The 17230-nt window shown below is 43.8% G+C and overlaps 1 protein-coding gene and 1 long non-coding RNA gene across 4 annotated transcripts; one reads left to right on the top strand and one right to left on the bottom strand.

Moving 5' to 3' along the window:
• Positions 1–3103: 3103 nt before the first annotated feature.
• Positions 3104–6555, bottom strand: LOC123102385 (FBD-associated F-box protein At5g60610-like). Of its 3 annotated transcripts, XM_044523725.1 has the most exons (4): positions 5417–6555; positions 5180–5314; positions 3555–3826; positions 3104–3472 (listed from the first exon to the last, which is right to left on the bottom strand). In XM_044523725.1, exons 1-3 carry the CDS (start codon positions 6305–6307, stop codon positions 3590–3592), a joined length of 1263 nt encoding a protein of 420 aa, XP_044379660.1. In that variant the 5' UTR covers positions 6308–6555; the 3' UTR covers positions 3104–3472; positions 3555–3589. The 3 variants fall into 3 exon arrangements, with proteins under 3 accessions (XP_044379660.1, XP_044379659.1, XP_044379658.1); XM_044523724.1 differs by lacking the exons at positions 3104–3472; positions 3555–3826 and adding an exon at positions 4582–5089; XM_044523723.1 differs by lacking the exons at positions 3104–3472; positions 3555–3826 and adding an exon at positions 4582–5089 and having other exon boundaries at positions 5180–6555.
• Positions 6556–9228: 2673 nt separating this feature from the next.
• Positions 9229–10920, top strand: LOC123106625 (uncharacterized). The gene is made up of 3 exons (XR_006451417.1): positions 9229–9279; positions 9560–9673; positions 10452–10920. It is a non-coding gene; the product is annotated as an uncharacterized lncRNA (long non-coding RNA).
• Positions 10921–17230: the final 6310 nt, after the last annotated feature.

Raw genomic sequence — 17230 nt, 5'->3', positions numbered from 1 at the left:
TTTGGTAACTTGTTGCCAAAGGGGGAGAAATGTATAGATCATAGGCTTCGAGAGAGAGTGTTTTCCTCATGTGTCTCTCTTGCATTTTGGTTGAACTTTATTGTGTGCCTGTTTGATACTTTATGTCTATGTGAGATACTTGCATGATCATGTGTTTGATCACATGCTACTTTAATGTTTGCTTGGATGACATTATTCTTTATATTCTTATATGATTATTCACTTTGCTTGGTGATGAGTGCATGTTTTAATTTATATCATTTTGAGCGCTCCACCAAGATGTATGTGACATGGAAGAGTGACCCGTGATCCTAATCGATTGTACATTTGCATTAAAAAGCAAATCTTAAATAGTGCACAAATTTAGGGAGAGCTCTTGCTTATCACATACTTCTCAAAGCGACGATGTATTTAAATCTTATTATCATTTGTCGAAGCTTTGATCTATATGTTGTCATCAATTACCAAAAAGAGGAAGATTGAAAGTGCCACTATCCCTGGGTGGTTTTGGTAATTATTAACAACATATAGCTCATTGAGCTAATGCTATTTCAAGATAAATATTTAAGGAAAGTTCAATGATTGGCATGGCATGGATTAGGATTGTGGACCCCTCAAAATGCTAAGGACACATATTGGCTCAAGCTCAAGACTCTACATTTTACTTTTAGTGATCCAAGATCACATTGAGTCCATAGGAAAAGGCAATACTATTAAAAGGGGATGAGGTGTTGCTTAATGGCTTGCTTGCTCAAAATGCTTAGTGATATGCTCCAAAAACCCTTAACCACCTTCTCATATCCACATATGTCCCAAACCAAAAATCAAACTCGGCCCCACCAAAAATGTTTCATCCGGCGCCACCAAGTTCACTTGAGATAGTCACTGCCACAAACCCTAGTCACTTCGGTCTCACCGATAGGGCTCTCGGTCTCACCGAGATGGGATTGCAAACTCTCTGTTTACCTTCGTAATGTTTCGATCCAACCAATATGAGCAATCGGTCCCACCGAGTTCGCAATGCAAACTCTTTGTTTCCCTTTCGTAACGTTTTGGTCTCACCGAAATGAGCGATTCGGTCCCATTGAGTTTTCCTAACCAACTCTCTGGTTAGCTTATTACCAAAATCGGTCCCACCGAGTTTGTGTAATCGGTCTCACCGAGATTACGTTATGCCCTAACCCTAATGAAATCAGTCCCACAGAGTTGACATGTCGGTCCCACCAAAAAACCTAACGCTCACATTTTGAACTAAATTGGTCTGAACGAGTTTTCTGATTCGGTCCCACCGAGTTTGGTAAATTGTGTCTAACGGTTAGATTTTGTGTGGAGGCTATATATACCCCTCCATCCTTCCTTCATTAGTAAGGAGAGCCATCAGAACGTGCCTACACTTCAGCATTCATTTTCTGAGAGAGAACCACCTACTCATGTGTTGAGACCAAGATATTCCATTCCAACCATTTGAATCTTGATATCTAGCCTTCCCCAAGTTGCTTTCCACTCAAATCATCTTTCCACCAAATCCAAATCTGTGAGAGAGAGTTGAGTGTTGGGGAGACTATCATTTGAAGCACAAGAGCAAGGAGTTCAGCATCAACACACCGTCTATTACCTTTTGGAGAGTGGTGTCTCCTAAATTGGTTAGGTGTCACTTGGGAGCTTCCGTCAAGATTGTGAAGTTGAACCAAGGAGTTTGTACGAGCAAGGAGATCGCCTACTTCGTGAAGATCTACCCTAGTGAGGCAAGTCCTTCGTGGGCGATGGCCATGGTGGGATAGACAAGGTTGCTTCTTCGTAGACCCTTCGTGGGTGGAGTCATTCGTGGACTCGCGCAACCATTACCCTTCGTGGGTTGAAGTCTCCATCAACGTGGATGTACGATAGCACCACCTATCAGAACCACGCCAAAAATCTCCTTGTCTACATTGCGTTTGCTCCCTCCAAACTCCTTCCTTTACCTTCATGTGCAATGTTTTACATTCTGCTGCTATACTCTTAGACTTGCATGTGTAGGTTGATTGCTTGACTTGTGCTAAGTTGTTAAAATCTGCCAAGACTTAAAATTGGAAAAAGACTAGATTTTTATTTGGTCAAGTAGTTAATCACCCTCCTCTAAACAAACTTTCGATCCTACACCAGGCTTCTCGGTTTCCTTTTTTAGCATTGCATGAGAGTTGATGGTTCCAACTGTACAAATGCACCTACCCAAGGATTGAAATCACACATACAAAATAATAGCCTAAGGCCCCGTTTGGATGTTTGTTTTGAGGCTCGGATTTTGGAATTGGTGTTGGGCCTCCCGAATATGACTATTTTGATGGCCTCTAAATTGAGATGTCGAAATGAATCTCAATACCAACCGATATTGAGAAACACTACCATATTGCTTCTTCTTGAGCTTCCGTTGATTTTTCCCTTGAAGAGGAAAGAGTGATGCAGCAAAGTAGAGATAAGTATTTCCCTCAGTTAAGAACCAAGGTATCAATACAGTAGGAGATACAAGCAAGTCTCTAATATATGCACCTATACAAACAATCAAACACTTGCACCCAATGCGATTAAGGGGTTGTCAATCCCTTCACTGTCACTTGCAAAGGTGAGATCTGATAGAGATAAGATATAAAAAAATACTAAAACATAAAACAAATTAAAGTAAATAAATTTCAACAAGATATTTTTGGTATTTTTGGTTTATAGATCTGAAAATATATGATGAAAAATAGAGTCGAGGGCCATAGGTTTCACTAGAGGCTTCTACATTTTTATACATCAGGACATTTTTTGATACACATTTTACATTTTTGAAATAGATGATTACAATTTTAAAAATTGTGTTTGATAACTACCTTTTCCATACACAATCTACATTTTAAGCATATATCAGGAACATATTTTTTAATTATATGTTTTTATGTTAAGAATTTTTAATACACGTCCTACATTTTTTGTGCACACCAAGAACCATTTTTTCGACCCTTAACATTTTCTAAAGAATTTTTTAATATAGATTTTCAACAATTTCCTATAATATGTATGACCCTGTCGGCCTCGCTCAGGCCGAAGAGGACCTTTTAGGTCTTCCTTTGCACACTCATCAGCGGAATCGTAATCAGCATCGGCGCCCTTCAATGATGCTACACTCTTACTTAATCTACCATTCTTTGAGCTTTCACAACCCTTCGATCTGTTATGAGCTTTTTTGCTTGGCATAAAGTCATCGTCGCCGCTCTCACTTTCTTCTACGGCCACCCCTGTCAGATGCAACATGAGCCTTGCCTCAGTCCTGACCTCGTTTGCTTGGCATAAAGTCATCGCCGTCTTCACTCACTTTCTTTGAGCTTGCGCCACTCCTCACCGATGCTGCACTCTATCGTGGTGCTCGCTCAGCTGGTATAGGGCTCCAGAGAGACTTCATCCACCAAAAGTTGAAGATATTCTTGTTAAAAAATTCCGTGTCCTTCAGGTATCTCTGGAAAATACAAATAACAATGAAACAAAATTAGAATGACGAACAAATGGTCTAACTAGGTGCAATCTGAAATATCAATTACCTTAACATGGTCATCATATTGCTTCTGCTGAAATTTTATTTTTGGACACTCGGTAAGAACAGGTGATCCAAAACCCCGGCTTTCATGTATTTGAGTTTAACAATCCAATCCCACCTTCCACGCAACCGGAAAAAATCTTGTTGAATTTCCTCTTGGTTCCTTTCATGGAGCTTCTCTGGGAGCCCGGGCCTCAAAAAACACTTATCCAACTCTGTCATATGGCTATCACTACTAACTAATTCTTCAAAACGCACACCTCCCAAACTAGGCATCTGCATTCATGCAACATTGCACAAAATCAAATGAGACATCAGTGGAGTAAAACCACAGGGTGAGTGGCTTGGTGAAGTCATCAACAATTAACCAGGCCTTATATTGTAGGGCAGAGGGAGTGGCAGCTAAGATCGACGGCGTAGACATACACCTGCCTTGTTTAAATGACACAAGGTATCATAGTCATATATATAAGCATACAATCAAGAGGTCTCGAGCCTGCTGTTTCTGTCATGGCTCAGATCAAATCAGGTGCAGATAGTATACATGACAAAGGTACATTGCATGGAACCATTTGAGTATCTTCTGAAGGATACAACAAATGATGATCTGCAGCGGCTATTGAGAGTGTTTCAGAATCATCCAAATCCTGCTGCTAACAGTAATCTATCTACAACATATTGTTTCAGTTTTTAAACAAAGTTCCAATTTAGCAGCAAGTCTTCAGATTTCTCATCTCGAGCATATAATGAGTTCGAAAATATGTGCCAAGTATTACTCAGATAATGGTATTCAAAATCATTACAACAATCAGCAGAGTTGAACTTTAATGGTAAGATTTACATTCAGCATAGAGTTCAGTGATTCACTGTTGAGCAAACGATAACTTCAACAGCACTATTCAGGGAAATCAGGCAAGTATTCAGTGTTGACAGGCAACAAGAAAGAGACTCGGAGAACAATGCCATAAAACATAATGTGAAATAACACCAACACCGGAGTTAATGTAAACTAGCACAGGGTTGCAAACATGTGGCCCGTCTGACAAAAGTATCATAAACAATAGTCTCTCGAATTCTACTAAGGTACCAGATGATACAAACTCAAAAGGTACTACAAACACGCTAACAACTCAGGTTTGACAACACACAAAATGAAATAGGCCAACCGGCGAGAACAAGTAGCTACATATGTGCAAATGGATCAGTTAAATCCAAATCACCGATATGCTTGATATCATAAGAACTGCGGACACAACTACCAGTTCTAAAATGAAACTGAGCATCTCTGGAAACCCTGTTCTCTAGCTCAAGCTTCCTGCGTTGTTTTGCCAAGAACTTCTCATTGTTATTCCTGGTTGTGATGCCAAGTGTCACTGACTCTAGCACTTTCGCATTCAATACAAAGAATGTAAGAAAGTTAATTTGCGACTTCTTCCCCCGATATAGTTGTAACACTAACGTCTTCAGACTCATGTCAAAACATTTTAACAGATTCCGGTGTTTACGACGCCACAAATTCCCCGGTCTTGATTGAAATGACTGAAATAACATACACAAATAACCAAATCAACAAGTTCAGACCAAAAGTAGATCAAAAAGGTTGCTGAACTATCAATGAAGAAACATCACCTGAATGTACAACTTCTCCAAGCACGGAAAGCATCTCATCAATTCAATAACAGTATCCAAACTAAGATTGTGCATATCAGGAGCCAAAATCTTGACAGTTTGTACCACTGTTATCAGGTTATCAACACACAATCCCTTTATCAAGTATGAAAGCCACAATATTAGGCCAGTGCACAGGTCAGGTGATAGGCAATTTTTCTGCGCATAGAAATGCAACTGAGAAGCCATAGGACATACCTGAAGAACAGTGGAGCCAATCATGAGTCTGGACAATTCACCTGACCTGCACTTATCACTAATGAAGCCTAAAGTCTCCAGTTTAGGAGCTGCGAGTACGGTTACCTGCAGAATACTGCCCCTCTCAAAGAGCAGCCTCACAAGACAAGGAGCTTTCTCAATGACGATTTGTTCAAGCAGCAGTGACTCTATCGGTATCCCATATTCTCTCACAGCCATGCATCTCATAGTTGGGGAGTTTATTCGGATGCGGCGGAAGCCAGAGCACATGTCAATCAGCAAGCACTCGAGAGCTGGGCACCCGGCAATCAGGCTATGCAGCGAGCTCTCCGAGATCATGACATTTACAAGACCGAGCTGCTTAAGCAAGGGGAAGTGAAGGTGGAGCTCATGGAAGTTGACGTCCGAGAGGTTGCATCCACCAATGTTGGCAACACGGAGGGTGGGCGAGAAGCGGAGGATCAATGCCCGCTGTGGTTTCTCTAACAGATGGTTGATGAAATCAAGCTCCTCAAGGTTGTCCAGAGCGGCGGATCGGAGGCAAGCTTCCACGGTGTCTGCTAGTATCCAGTGGATGCAGGTGTTGATGTAGAGACGACGGCCGGGTCCCCGGTGGGAGGAAAGGATGCGGGAGACGACGTCGGAGCGGACTTCATTCCTGCCGGCGGTGAGCTCACGGCAGTCGAGATTAAGAGGGGCGGAGAGCCAGAGGTCGCGCCACCGGGACGCGAGGATTCGGGTGCGGGCGCCTTCCTTGGTGGGGAGGAGGGAGATGATGTCGCCGAGCACGGCGTCGGGGAGGGCGCTGATGTAGTCGGCGCATCCTCCGTCTTCTTCCACACCGGGCGAGGCCGATCTCCTCCGCTTCGGGCTAGGACCCGCCGCATCCATTTGCACGAGGCGCACGGGAGGCTAGGGTTTGCTTCAGTCGAGACTCGAGGGGGTCAGTGTTGGGGGAGAAGGAGCGCGTGGGGGCTCCAGGCATGCGGATAGGAGTCGCCGGAGCCGGCCGAGCAAGGGAGGAAGAAGTGGGAGGCGGGGGTGTGGAGGCCGCCCGCCGGCGGTCTGCTTGGGTGGAAACGGAAGGGGACGGGCGAGAGTAGTCGAGAGGCGGAGAGGAACGGGCCCGCTTCACTGGAAGGTCGATAGCGCACGTCCTTTTTCTTCGAGAATACCTCAATAGCGTATCATTTTTTTAGAAGATAGAAAATTAAACCATTCAGCTGTGCATCAAGGGTGATAGCTCACGATAGTCACGTTGTTTGTTTTTGTTTCGCTGGTAGGCTTTTCTCCCCATACACGCTTCTTCCTCTTTTGTCTTTTTGTCTCTTTCGTTTTTCCTCCTCTCAACTAGGTTGCGGCAGCCGCCGCCGCCGCCGCCCCATCGCCCCTCTGGCGCTGCCGACTGGAGAAAGGCCTGCTTCTCCTCAGGGTCTTCACTTTTGTGGCTAATCTGATAGGAAGGGCGGTGCTGCTCCTCCCCCGACAGCAAGGCGGGTGTCCCATGCGCTCGCCAGCGAGGGAGAGGCTGCCACCTCTCCTCACCTCCTCCCAGGTTCCCAGCTCGAGCGCCACCGTGAGCTCACCGGAGGCCAGCGCGGCCGTGCCGCCCGCCGACTCGGAGCCGCCGCCGCCGCCGTGGGAGCCCGTCGGCGAGGCGCGCGTCGATCTGCCGCCCAACCCGGAGGACGCGCTCGAGGTGTTCGTCGACGGCCATACCGTGCGGATCCCCAATGGCTTCTCCGTTCTCCAGGCCTGCGAGGTACGGCATCGACATCCCACGCTTCTGCTACCACTACCGCCTCTCCATCCAAGCATGGCGAGCCTCCCCCTCCGAGGTCCTGGCTGCCGGCCTCCTAGCACGGTGGACCTCCCCCATCTTCATTCTCTGATTTAGAGGTTGTAGCTTCCGACACTCCGATCTTCTACAGCGGCTGGCGGTCGTGTCAACTCACTGCTTATCTCGTCCATCTCCAAGCCTCCAATATGGTAAGTCCTCAATTCCTCTTCCTCAGTTCCTCATGTTGTCAATCTATCGTGGTTAGATTGAGTTTCAAAAAGGAAAAGCCTTGTGTTGATTGAGATTCAAAATGAAATGGAAAAAGCTTGGTTCAATTTTGGTTGACGTGGTTCCTTACATGTATTCATGGGCAGATATAACTTAAATGTATGTTTGTTTTTTTACAATAGCAGGCTAGCAAGATATATTTATCAGGATCAGTGCCTAATATGCACTATGGATGTTTAAATTTGATTGCCGCTGGGTGCTGTAGCATGTAGACTGAAGTCTGAAATGTTGTTCTTATGTATTTTGGGTGACGAATTTGATGCTTATGTTAAATTTTTGGGGGTTTCTTGGGGGAAGAAAATAGTGGAAGTTAATTTATTGGCATCAGTTAGCAGTTAGCACTGCTGGTTTAGGATCTTCATCGTGAACGTCTTTAGCTAATGGCTTTGCTATTTGATCATGGGGAGAGTGCCAGAGAGCATAATATTAGGCTTCTTCTTGGGATAATAATAGTAACATGAGTTTGATCTTATTTGCATGGCAAATGATGAGTGCAAGGAAGGAAAGGTGCACATGATCAACGCTGAAGATGTCTTCGAGGCGCTCTATGAGATTGAGTTCCCAGAGTTTGTTGAGCCCCTGAGAACTGCATTGTAAGGTCAGTGTTGTTGTCTACTTGTCTCCATTCTGTTAGTCTGTTACTCTTGCTCAGTTGTGTCCAGCAAAGATACATTCTTTGGGTTTAGATGCTGCATGGATAAGTAACTCTATGTGACAATGCAAATGAAGGTGAAGTGGCAAAGTCCGTAAATTATTAGTGAGAATCTGGGAGCATAAATAGATAGAAGTTGCTAACAACAATGGAATTTTATTGTCTCTTTATATCCTTATGAACGAGGGGTTGTGTGAATTTTGAAATTCCTTTGGCTGTAGAGAATAGCTATTGTATTTACACACAATTGTTATAAAATGGGAGAATAAATAAATAGTGAACAACAATGCAATTCTATTGGCTCTATATCCTTATGAATGTGGTATTACATTAATTTCGGATTCCTTCGCCTGTGCCGAGTAGCTTTTGTATTAGGACACAATTGTGATAAAAGAACATTCAGATTTATTCTATTCCACTCAACTCTTTCTGCAATTTCAAAAGCAAAAAATGAAGCCTGGAGCATAATGGAGGAAACTAGATAAAAAACAGTACCGCAGGAGCAAAACGGCGCAACGGATGATGCCAACGTGGATGAAGATTAACTTCTTTGACCTTGTGGTAGGCTGAATCTGAATCACATTAATGGGTGACCTTTCTCGTGATCCTTTTTCTGAAACCATTAGACAATGACTTAGGCTGACATTTTGATAGTTGTGTAAGCTGAAACATGATGCTAAGCTGAACAATTACTGTCTTTTTTCTTTGCGTGAGATCACATTTTGGTAGTTGCAAAGCCTAAACCATGATGCTTTTTGTTGCTTCTGTAGTCTCTAAGGAAGTTGTAAGATAATGTACTTAAGCTAAGTTTCTTCTGTTTCAACAAAACACAGGTTGGTAGTTGCATAACTTGAACCATGATGCTTTCTTGGCACTGCTGTAGTCTCTAATGGAATTGTGAGATAATTTAGTTAAGATAATCTCATTGGTCTGCACTCTCAAAAAATCAGAAGAGCCATTTAGAAAAAGGCAGGGTACTATTATACATTGGTCATGTAATGTACAGATTAAGACGACAACTAACAAAAAGTATAATTGCGACACTTCAGACTTGCAGAGTTTTTTGTTGTTGAAATTTTGTCCACATGAGGCCGTCCTCCTCTCTGGTTTTGCTGATTCCGACGGCGTCGGCTAGACCTACAGGTTCTCTCCCTCTCACCCTGATCTGCACTTCCTGTGAGTTCCCTTTTATTTCGTCTCTCATCATCTCCACATGATTCTCGCATATCGTTGTATTAGCTTGAGTTTGTGGTACCTGCAATTTATACCGAAACTTAATCTTGAGGCCAGCATTCCATGCCCTTTTCACTTGAGCTGATTTACCGCTTAATATTTGATGCGTCATGCATTCTTTTGATTGAAATATATATTTTTTATGACGCCATTGGCAATTCAGTACCAATAATAGGAATTTACTTTGCAGGATATCTGTGGCATTTGTTCTTATTAGGGTGTCAATGCTGGCGATGAAAAGATTATTAATGCTCTTATTTGGGTGTCAATGCTGGAAGCTGCTCATGAGAAATGTAACTTGAAGGTCCTCTGCAGTGCTATATTTTTAGAACTTTGGTTTTAGTTAAGAACAATAGGAAGTGATTCCATGCTTGTACTTGACTTCATGTGCTTCCTTGGACTTGATATCTCCTGTTTTTATTGTGAGAGTAATTAGTCGCATTATATATAACAAGGAATTCTACGAACCATGTAAAAGGCATAATGACAAATTGAGTACATATCTATCTGAATTGTTTTGGACACTAATGTTGTTTCTAAGGTTACATCTTCACCATCAGTCTTATCAAAGACAGGTTTCCTGTCAACTAGATACTTTTAACTTCTATAGATTATATCATGGTCGCAGAGAATAACTTCAATAATTATATCTTGTATTCATGGGTATTTTTGTCCTCCTTTCATCTTCTTGGCTGAAAATCATTTATAGTTGTGTAAAATGCTTGATTTTACCCCCTTTCTTGCGAAAAATGGTTTGCTTGCAGAATCTGCCCATTATTAAGAAAATGTCTTATGTTGATAGGTAAGTTCAAAGTTAGTTAGAGATATATCATTGCTACCTTTCCCTCCTTGTACACCTCCTTTGATTTTGCATCCTGTTACAGTTGTTGTTTAAATTTTGTAGCATGTTGACTTATACTGTTATACAATACAAGACATACTTACCGAAGATTTGATACACATGAGCTAATTGTGTGACCTCTTCCCTAACATTTTGACACACACAAGCTAATTCTGTAGCAGGAGCTAATTCTGTAGGATGACCTCTTCCCTAACATTTTGATACAAATGTTCACTTTCAGGTATAATATATCTATTCAATGTCGAGCCTCTGTCCCCCTCTTCCAAAAGTTTGCTTGATCGCGCCCGCGCCATGGCCGCCGAGCTCCTTTTTGCTCCACCCGCCAACCAGATCGGCCGATGAGGCGGATTGCCTCGAGGAGGTGGACCATGGAGGCAAGGAGGTCATCCATGGTGTGTGCATCCCCGACATTCGCTCATATTTTCCTCCTCCGCTTCACGGACGCCGGGGACTCGGGCATGGCCGCCGCCACACCCCCGCTCCCGCTGACCTTGAACTGGCGGTTCTGTTTCAGTTTTGCGTTGTCTGATTTTGGTTCCGACGATTCTTGACTAACCTGAATTCACTTCTTCCAGGGGGTGACAGTCAGCTGCGTGACATGAATTTTGACACTGTATGAGAGTCATCCTTTGCAACAACTGATAGCTATATTCTTGATACTAATCTATTACTATATAAACAACATGAATGGATCAAATCAAAATCTTCCTTCAAGAGTAAATGGTGCTTCTGTTGCATCTTGTGAAAACAACAATTACAGTATTGATAAAGAAACCAACTCATCTGAGATTAAATCAGCAAATAAGGTAGCATGTCCTCTAATTAGGTTTTTGTTCTCCAAGTTTCTTTCAGTCAATTCTTTACCTTGTGCTTTCAGGTTTCAAACAATATTTATGGTTGTTCGGATGAAAAGAATTGGCGAGCATGATTTTCCTTGTCCTCTCAATAATATGATACAACAACCGAATAATTGTGCTCGTGAAACAAGAAAATGACCAAAAGCTAGCATCACAGTTTATGAACCTGACATGGGTGTCTATTTAACTTCTGATATGAGTTCTTTTGTTCGGCTATATTCTTCTGCAACAATCACTATAGGAACAAATCATCTTGTTCTTCTTTTGGAAAGTTATATGGTCAACTGGTGCATATTTATTGATCTTTCAATTTGTTACCAGATACTTATGCCACTTCCGGCAAATCGTTTTCCGAAACTGAATCAAGTGAGATCAATACTAAGTACAAGAAGAAAAGAATTCCATCGGTTTCTACATCATTACTACTTTTACTGGGTGAGAAAGCAGCAAGTGTTCCTTCATGCCATTTTTTTTTGCTTCCCATATTGTGGACTACTTTATTTCAGCACAAACATTAGTTATTAACATCAACTTTTCCCATGTATTTTAAAACTAATTGATTTCCCTTCATCAAAAGCGGACAATTGAGGGCTCTTCTATTATCAAGCTGCTCATGTTTTGTGCCAAGAGTTGCAAGTTAACTTATTAATAATTGGATACGGGCATATCTTAGATTTTGAGATTGGACAAAATATTGAATCAAATGGTAACTAGAGGAAAACAATTGCTCCAGATACATCATTTTTTTTTCTTCACCTCATCTGGTCTTTCTTTGAGATGGCGTTGTCAAGATTACTCTTGCGCTGTTTTTCTAGATCTTGCTATTTCTCTGCTTCTGTGCATGAACCAAAACATGTCCAGTATTTTGCATGCCTTTGCTTGCTATACTAATATGCAGGTTTTGTGAAATGATGAACAAGACCTCTTCTTTTCAAAGTATATGCTAGAGAGTACTCATTGAATTTATAAAGATGAAGTGTTTGTAAAATTGCTTAATATCTTATGTCTTGCTTGTGCAGTTGAGGATGGTTCGGAGGGCACCAGGAGAGAGATCGTATCATATTTCCTGTCAGATGTGCTCTGGATCTTCTCCTATTCATATAAGTAACAACACATTCCTATGAAGGAATTCATATAGCTTACATTTCATTGCATCTCCTCTGTCATTTTTAATTGGTTGCAGAAAATTGTTTCTAAGACAGGCCGGTTACTATAATTAATTGAAGCAGAGTTCTTGCTTGATAATTGATGGTGATGGTGTTATATTTTTAACCACTTCTGCTTATCTACACTGTCACGTTAATAACTACAGCAACTTGGTTAGTGCGCACAACAACGCCTCAAGAGGCGCCACCAGGTGGCGCCCCAGCCACTAGTTAACGTACAAGAGATGCATGAGCTAGATGTGTGCATCCACACTCAGCCAACATCCCTTATAACGCACACAAATTATTCTAAGGCTACTCTCTCACAAGATGCGTTAAACCATCAACTTTGACACCGGCTTGTCTTCATTGTTGTACTACTCTCAAGATGTCGTCGGCCAACTCCGACGGGGTCCTCTACTGTGTCATCCTGTTAATCACACACGCGTTTCGTTGTTTCCAGAGCTCCCAAGCAACCAAGATGACAAAGGTATCGAAGCCCCTCTTCAAACCCCTAGCCACACTCCTCCTGGTCTCGATCCATCAATCTAGTAAAGTATCTTGTACATCCAGAGTCCTGATGCTCAAGTGTAGTGCATTGAAGCAAATGTGCCACACCTCTCGTGCATATCCACAGTGAACCAGAATATATCCTGCATTGTCTTCTTCCTGCAAGCACGTGTAGCAAGCCGAGGGGTGATCTTGAAGGCCATGCTTGGCACGGCGGTCCGACGTCCACATACGGTGCTGGAAAACCAACCACACAAAGATCTTGCACTTGAGAAGTGCCCAACTCTTCCAGACGCAAGATGCATATGGGGCCCTGACATCGCCAAGGCAAAACCATTGATATGTCGAACTAGCCGAATACGAACCAGAGGGATCGGCCGGCCAAGAGAAGGTATCCGGCGCACTGGTATCTCTCTGAACGGTACTAATAGCCAGATTGAGGTGCACTAGCTGTAGGTGACCCACAAAAGTGAGCTCCTCGACAACATCCTGTAGCCATCTTCTGTTGTCCATACCCTCCTTGACCGTACGTCTATTTCTGGTGCGCGTATCTACCAGAGCGTGAATCATCGGCGCTATGTCGGCCGCTGCAAATCCGTTGATCCAACGGTCCCTCCAGAATAAGACGTTAGTGCCCTCCCCTACCTCGATCTTGAACATATTACCAAAAACTGCTCGAGCATCCTTATCATCGATCATGTCTAGGCCCTGCCATGGTCTCTCCGGAACTGTGCGCTTCAGCCATTCCCACCTGACCCTAAGGGCAAGGCCCTGCAATTTTAGGTTTCTAATGCCAGGCCCACCGAAGCACGTCGGCTTGCATACCGCGCTCCAGGCTACCATGCATTGTCCTCCGGAGGCCTTCTCCTTACCTGCCCAGAAAACGCCCTCATCCATTTATCCAACTCTTCAAACACCCATGCCAGTGCGTCTGTGATCATGAAATGATGGATTGGTTTCGCAGCAACCATGGACTTTACCAACACTAGACGACCCGAACGCTGTAACAGGCCTCGTTGCCACTCGGGGGCACTCTTCTTCACTTTGTCCAGCATAGGCCGCCAGTCCGCCCTTTTGAGCTGATGTATGGCGAGCGCACGTCCTTTGCCTTCGCATCGCACCAAACTAGCCCATCCCCCTTCTTCCATCTCGTCTAGAACTAGCAACACAACACGCGTCGTCGCTGCAAAAGCATCACGGCCACCGCTAGAGCAAAAAGCATCGCGGTCGCCACCGCTGAAGCTGCATCGCAGCATCTGAAGCCACTGTTGAGCACTACATTGCAGCACCAGAAGTCGCCGTGAGTGCTCCATTGCATCACTGAGCTCCAAGGCCGCGGCAAGGGACGACTGGCGAGCGCTGCATTGCAGCCGGCGGCGGCGATGGTGCATCGTAGCATCTGAAGCCACCGGAGACCGCTCTGTTGCAACACATGGAGCCGTCACGAGCGTTCCATTGCAGCACCAAGCTGTGAGGCTGCGGCGAGGGACCACCAGCAAGCGGTCCATTGCAGTAGCTCTGAGAGCCCCCCTCGACGAGCATCAAATGGTGACCATGCAAATTGGCGAGCTTTTCCTTTCGTTGCAGCAGGAGCCACCTTCCTGAAGCACCGGCGGAGCACCAGCGACCCTCCGTCCGTTGCAGCAGCACCACGCGACCCCATTGCAGAGCCGGTGATCTCCTGCAGCAGCGTTCGCTCCAGGCCTTGCAGCGGGCATCGCCTCCTTGAAGGAAATATGCCCTAGAGGCAATAATAAAGTTATTATTTATTTCCTTATTTCATGATAAATATTTATTATTCATGCTAGAATTGTATTAACCAGAAACATGATACATGTGTGAATACATAGACAAACATAGTGTCACTAGTATGCCTCTACTTGACTAGCTCGTTGATCAAAGATGGTTATGTTTCCTAACCATAGACATGAGTTGTCATTTGATTAACGGGATCACATCATTAGGAGAATGATGTGATTGAGTTGACCCATTCCGTTAGCTTAGCACTTGATCGTTTAGTTTATTGCTATTGCTTTCTTCATGACTTATACATGTTCCTATGACTATGAGATTATGCAACTCCCGTTTACCGGAGGAACACTTTGTGTGCTACCAAACGTCACAACGTAACTGGGTGATTATAAAGGTGCTCTACAGGTGTCTCCGAAGGTACTTGTTGAGTTGGCGCATTTCGAGATTAGGATTTGTCACTCCGATTATCGGAGAGGTATCTATGGGCCCACTCGGTAATACACATCACTATAAGCCTTGCAAACATTGTAACTAATGAGTTAGTTGCAGGATGATGTATTACGGAACGAGTAAAGAGACTTGCCGGTAATGAGATTGTAGCAACCAGACCTCAAACGGTCCGATCGCTGTGCTACAGTGTCATCCCAGGATCAGTAATGCCGACACACACAGTACTTGAAGGATTTATAACAGAGTAGCAATCACACACTTATTACAACGAGTGTCTCAAAAGAGAACTTATTACAAATAATATGGCTTAAGGCCATCTAATAACGATAACAGCGGAAGGCTTGGAAGATAAGTGAGTCCATCAACTCCAACGACATCACTGAGTATAGAACCATGACCTAAAGGCACCTTACTCGTCGTCTGAAAAGTCTGCAACATGAACGTTGCATCTCGAAAATGGGTCAGCACATGGAATATGCTGGCAATGTAACACATAGAAAGTAATGAAAGAATAAAGCTATACTACATGCATATATGGCTGGTGGAAAGCTCTATGGTTACAGTTTTTGCATGAAGCCAATTTTTCCCTACTACAAAGGAATACATTTTTATTTAACTATCATGGTGGTTGTTGAACATTGAGAAGATAGACATCCTCTCAATCCCAATTAAGCATTATCATTGAAACCCAACAATATTAATTAAAGTAACATGATGAGATTCATATGATAATCCAAGTACTAGATACTCAAGACGTCCATAACCGGGGACACGACTAACCATGATTAGTTTATACACTCTGCAGAGGTTTGCGCACTTTTCCCCACAAGATCTCCTCCGTTGCGATTCTCACACTACATGACGTTTGAGAAACGGATGACCGAGACATAGTCTTTCAGAAGCGCTAGCACCTTACGATCGGGTAGACAGTACCCACCTACATCCCCTACATCTGCTAGTATACCACTGTAAGAGTTCGCACGACTTAGTCAACTATGCTAGAGCCCATAGTAGCTTGTGGCTGCACACGGAAGTTTCTAGTATGAATAATCTCATGATCCCTTTGAGCCTGGGTGGCGGTCCATAAAGAAAAACAGGCAATCGCTGGAATACCCAGGTGCCTCAGTCCACCCAGATGCGTGTTTAAGTTGCCACCTTAAATAAACCATTAATTTAACAATATCACATCTGTCATGGATACACTCACCCAATCCACGTCTATTAGCATAGCATGGCATAACAAGCAAACATAGAAGTAACTCCCAAGGGTTTGATAATGAAACAAGTAATAGGTACTACCTCATCTACTTCCCAAAACCCACATATTAATCAGATCCTAATCATGCAATTGTTTGAGGATTGATCTAATGCAATAAAAACTGGGTAGTAAAGAGGTATGATCAAAGTGTTACTTGCCTTGCTGATGATTCGTAAAACCTATAGATTCAAAGTAGCAAGCGGCGCACTCCGGGTACTCTATCACAAACAAACAAGCATACAATAAGTACTCATCTAATGCACAGTTAAAACTCAAATAAGAGATCTAACTAGAAAGTTCAACTTAAGAACTCCGGTTTGCAAAAAGAATCAAATCGAACGAAGCAACGAAAGTCAAACGGCGAAAGAAACAAACTTCGTTTACTAATCTGAATCTATGTCAAATTTTACAGAAGCAAAATCTTGTTTGAGTAGGTTAAATGGAAAGAGGGTTTCGAGACGAAACTCCAGGCGCTTGAATCGCCTGATTCCGATGAACGGGCGAAAAGTTATAGTAGAACGAAAATCGGATCAGAAATCGTGATCAGAAATAACCGTGGAAAAATCCGAGAAAAAGAAAAACTGGCGAACAGATTAACGAACGAACGTTCGTTAACTGAAACTAAACGGCGAATTCGTCCGTTAAAACGAACGAATGGGCAAACGCTCGCTAAATAAATAAACCGAAAACCGGATCTAGGGATTTCTAAAAACAAATCTAGGGATTTCTAGAAACAACCGGATCGGTTTCTTTAGAAAACCGGGGCGGCGGGGCGGCTACCTCGGCTCGGCTCCAGCGAGGCTTCGGCGGGGTTCTGGTGCGGCGGCGGGGCGGCGTGGGGTGGCGGGGCATCGACGGATGCGGCTGCTGCTGCTTTCGGCGGCGGGGCGGGTCGGGTGGCGGGGTGGGGAAGGCGGCGGTGGTATTTAAGAGGGGGGGCGGCTTGGGGGAGGGGGCAAGGCGGCGGCGGCACGGAGGAGTCCGGCTCGGACTTGGAGTCCGGGTCGCTGGCGGCGCGGCGGCGCGG

Source organism: Triticum aestivum, chromosome 5A (genome assembly GCF_018294505.1).
Source record: "Triticum aestivum cultivar Chinese Spring chromosome 5A, IWGSC CS RefSeq v2.1, whole genome shotgun sequence".
Taxonomy (NCBI): Eukaryota; Viridiplantae; Streptophyta; class Magnoliopsida; order Poales; family Poaceae; genus Triticum; species Triticum aestivum.
This window is presented reverse-complemented; position numbering and strand designations above follow the sequence as displayed.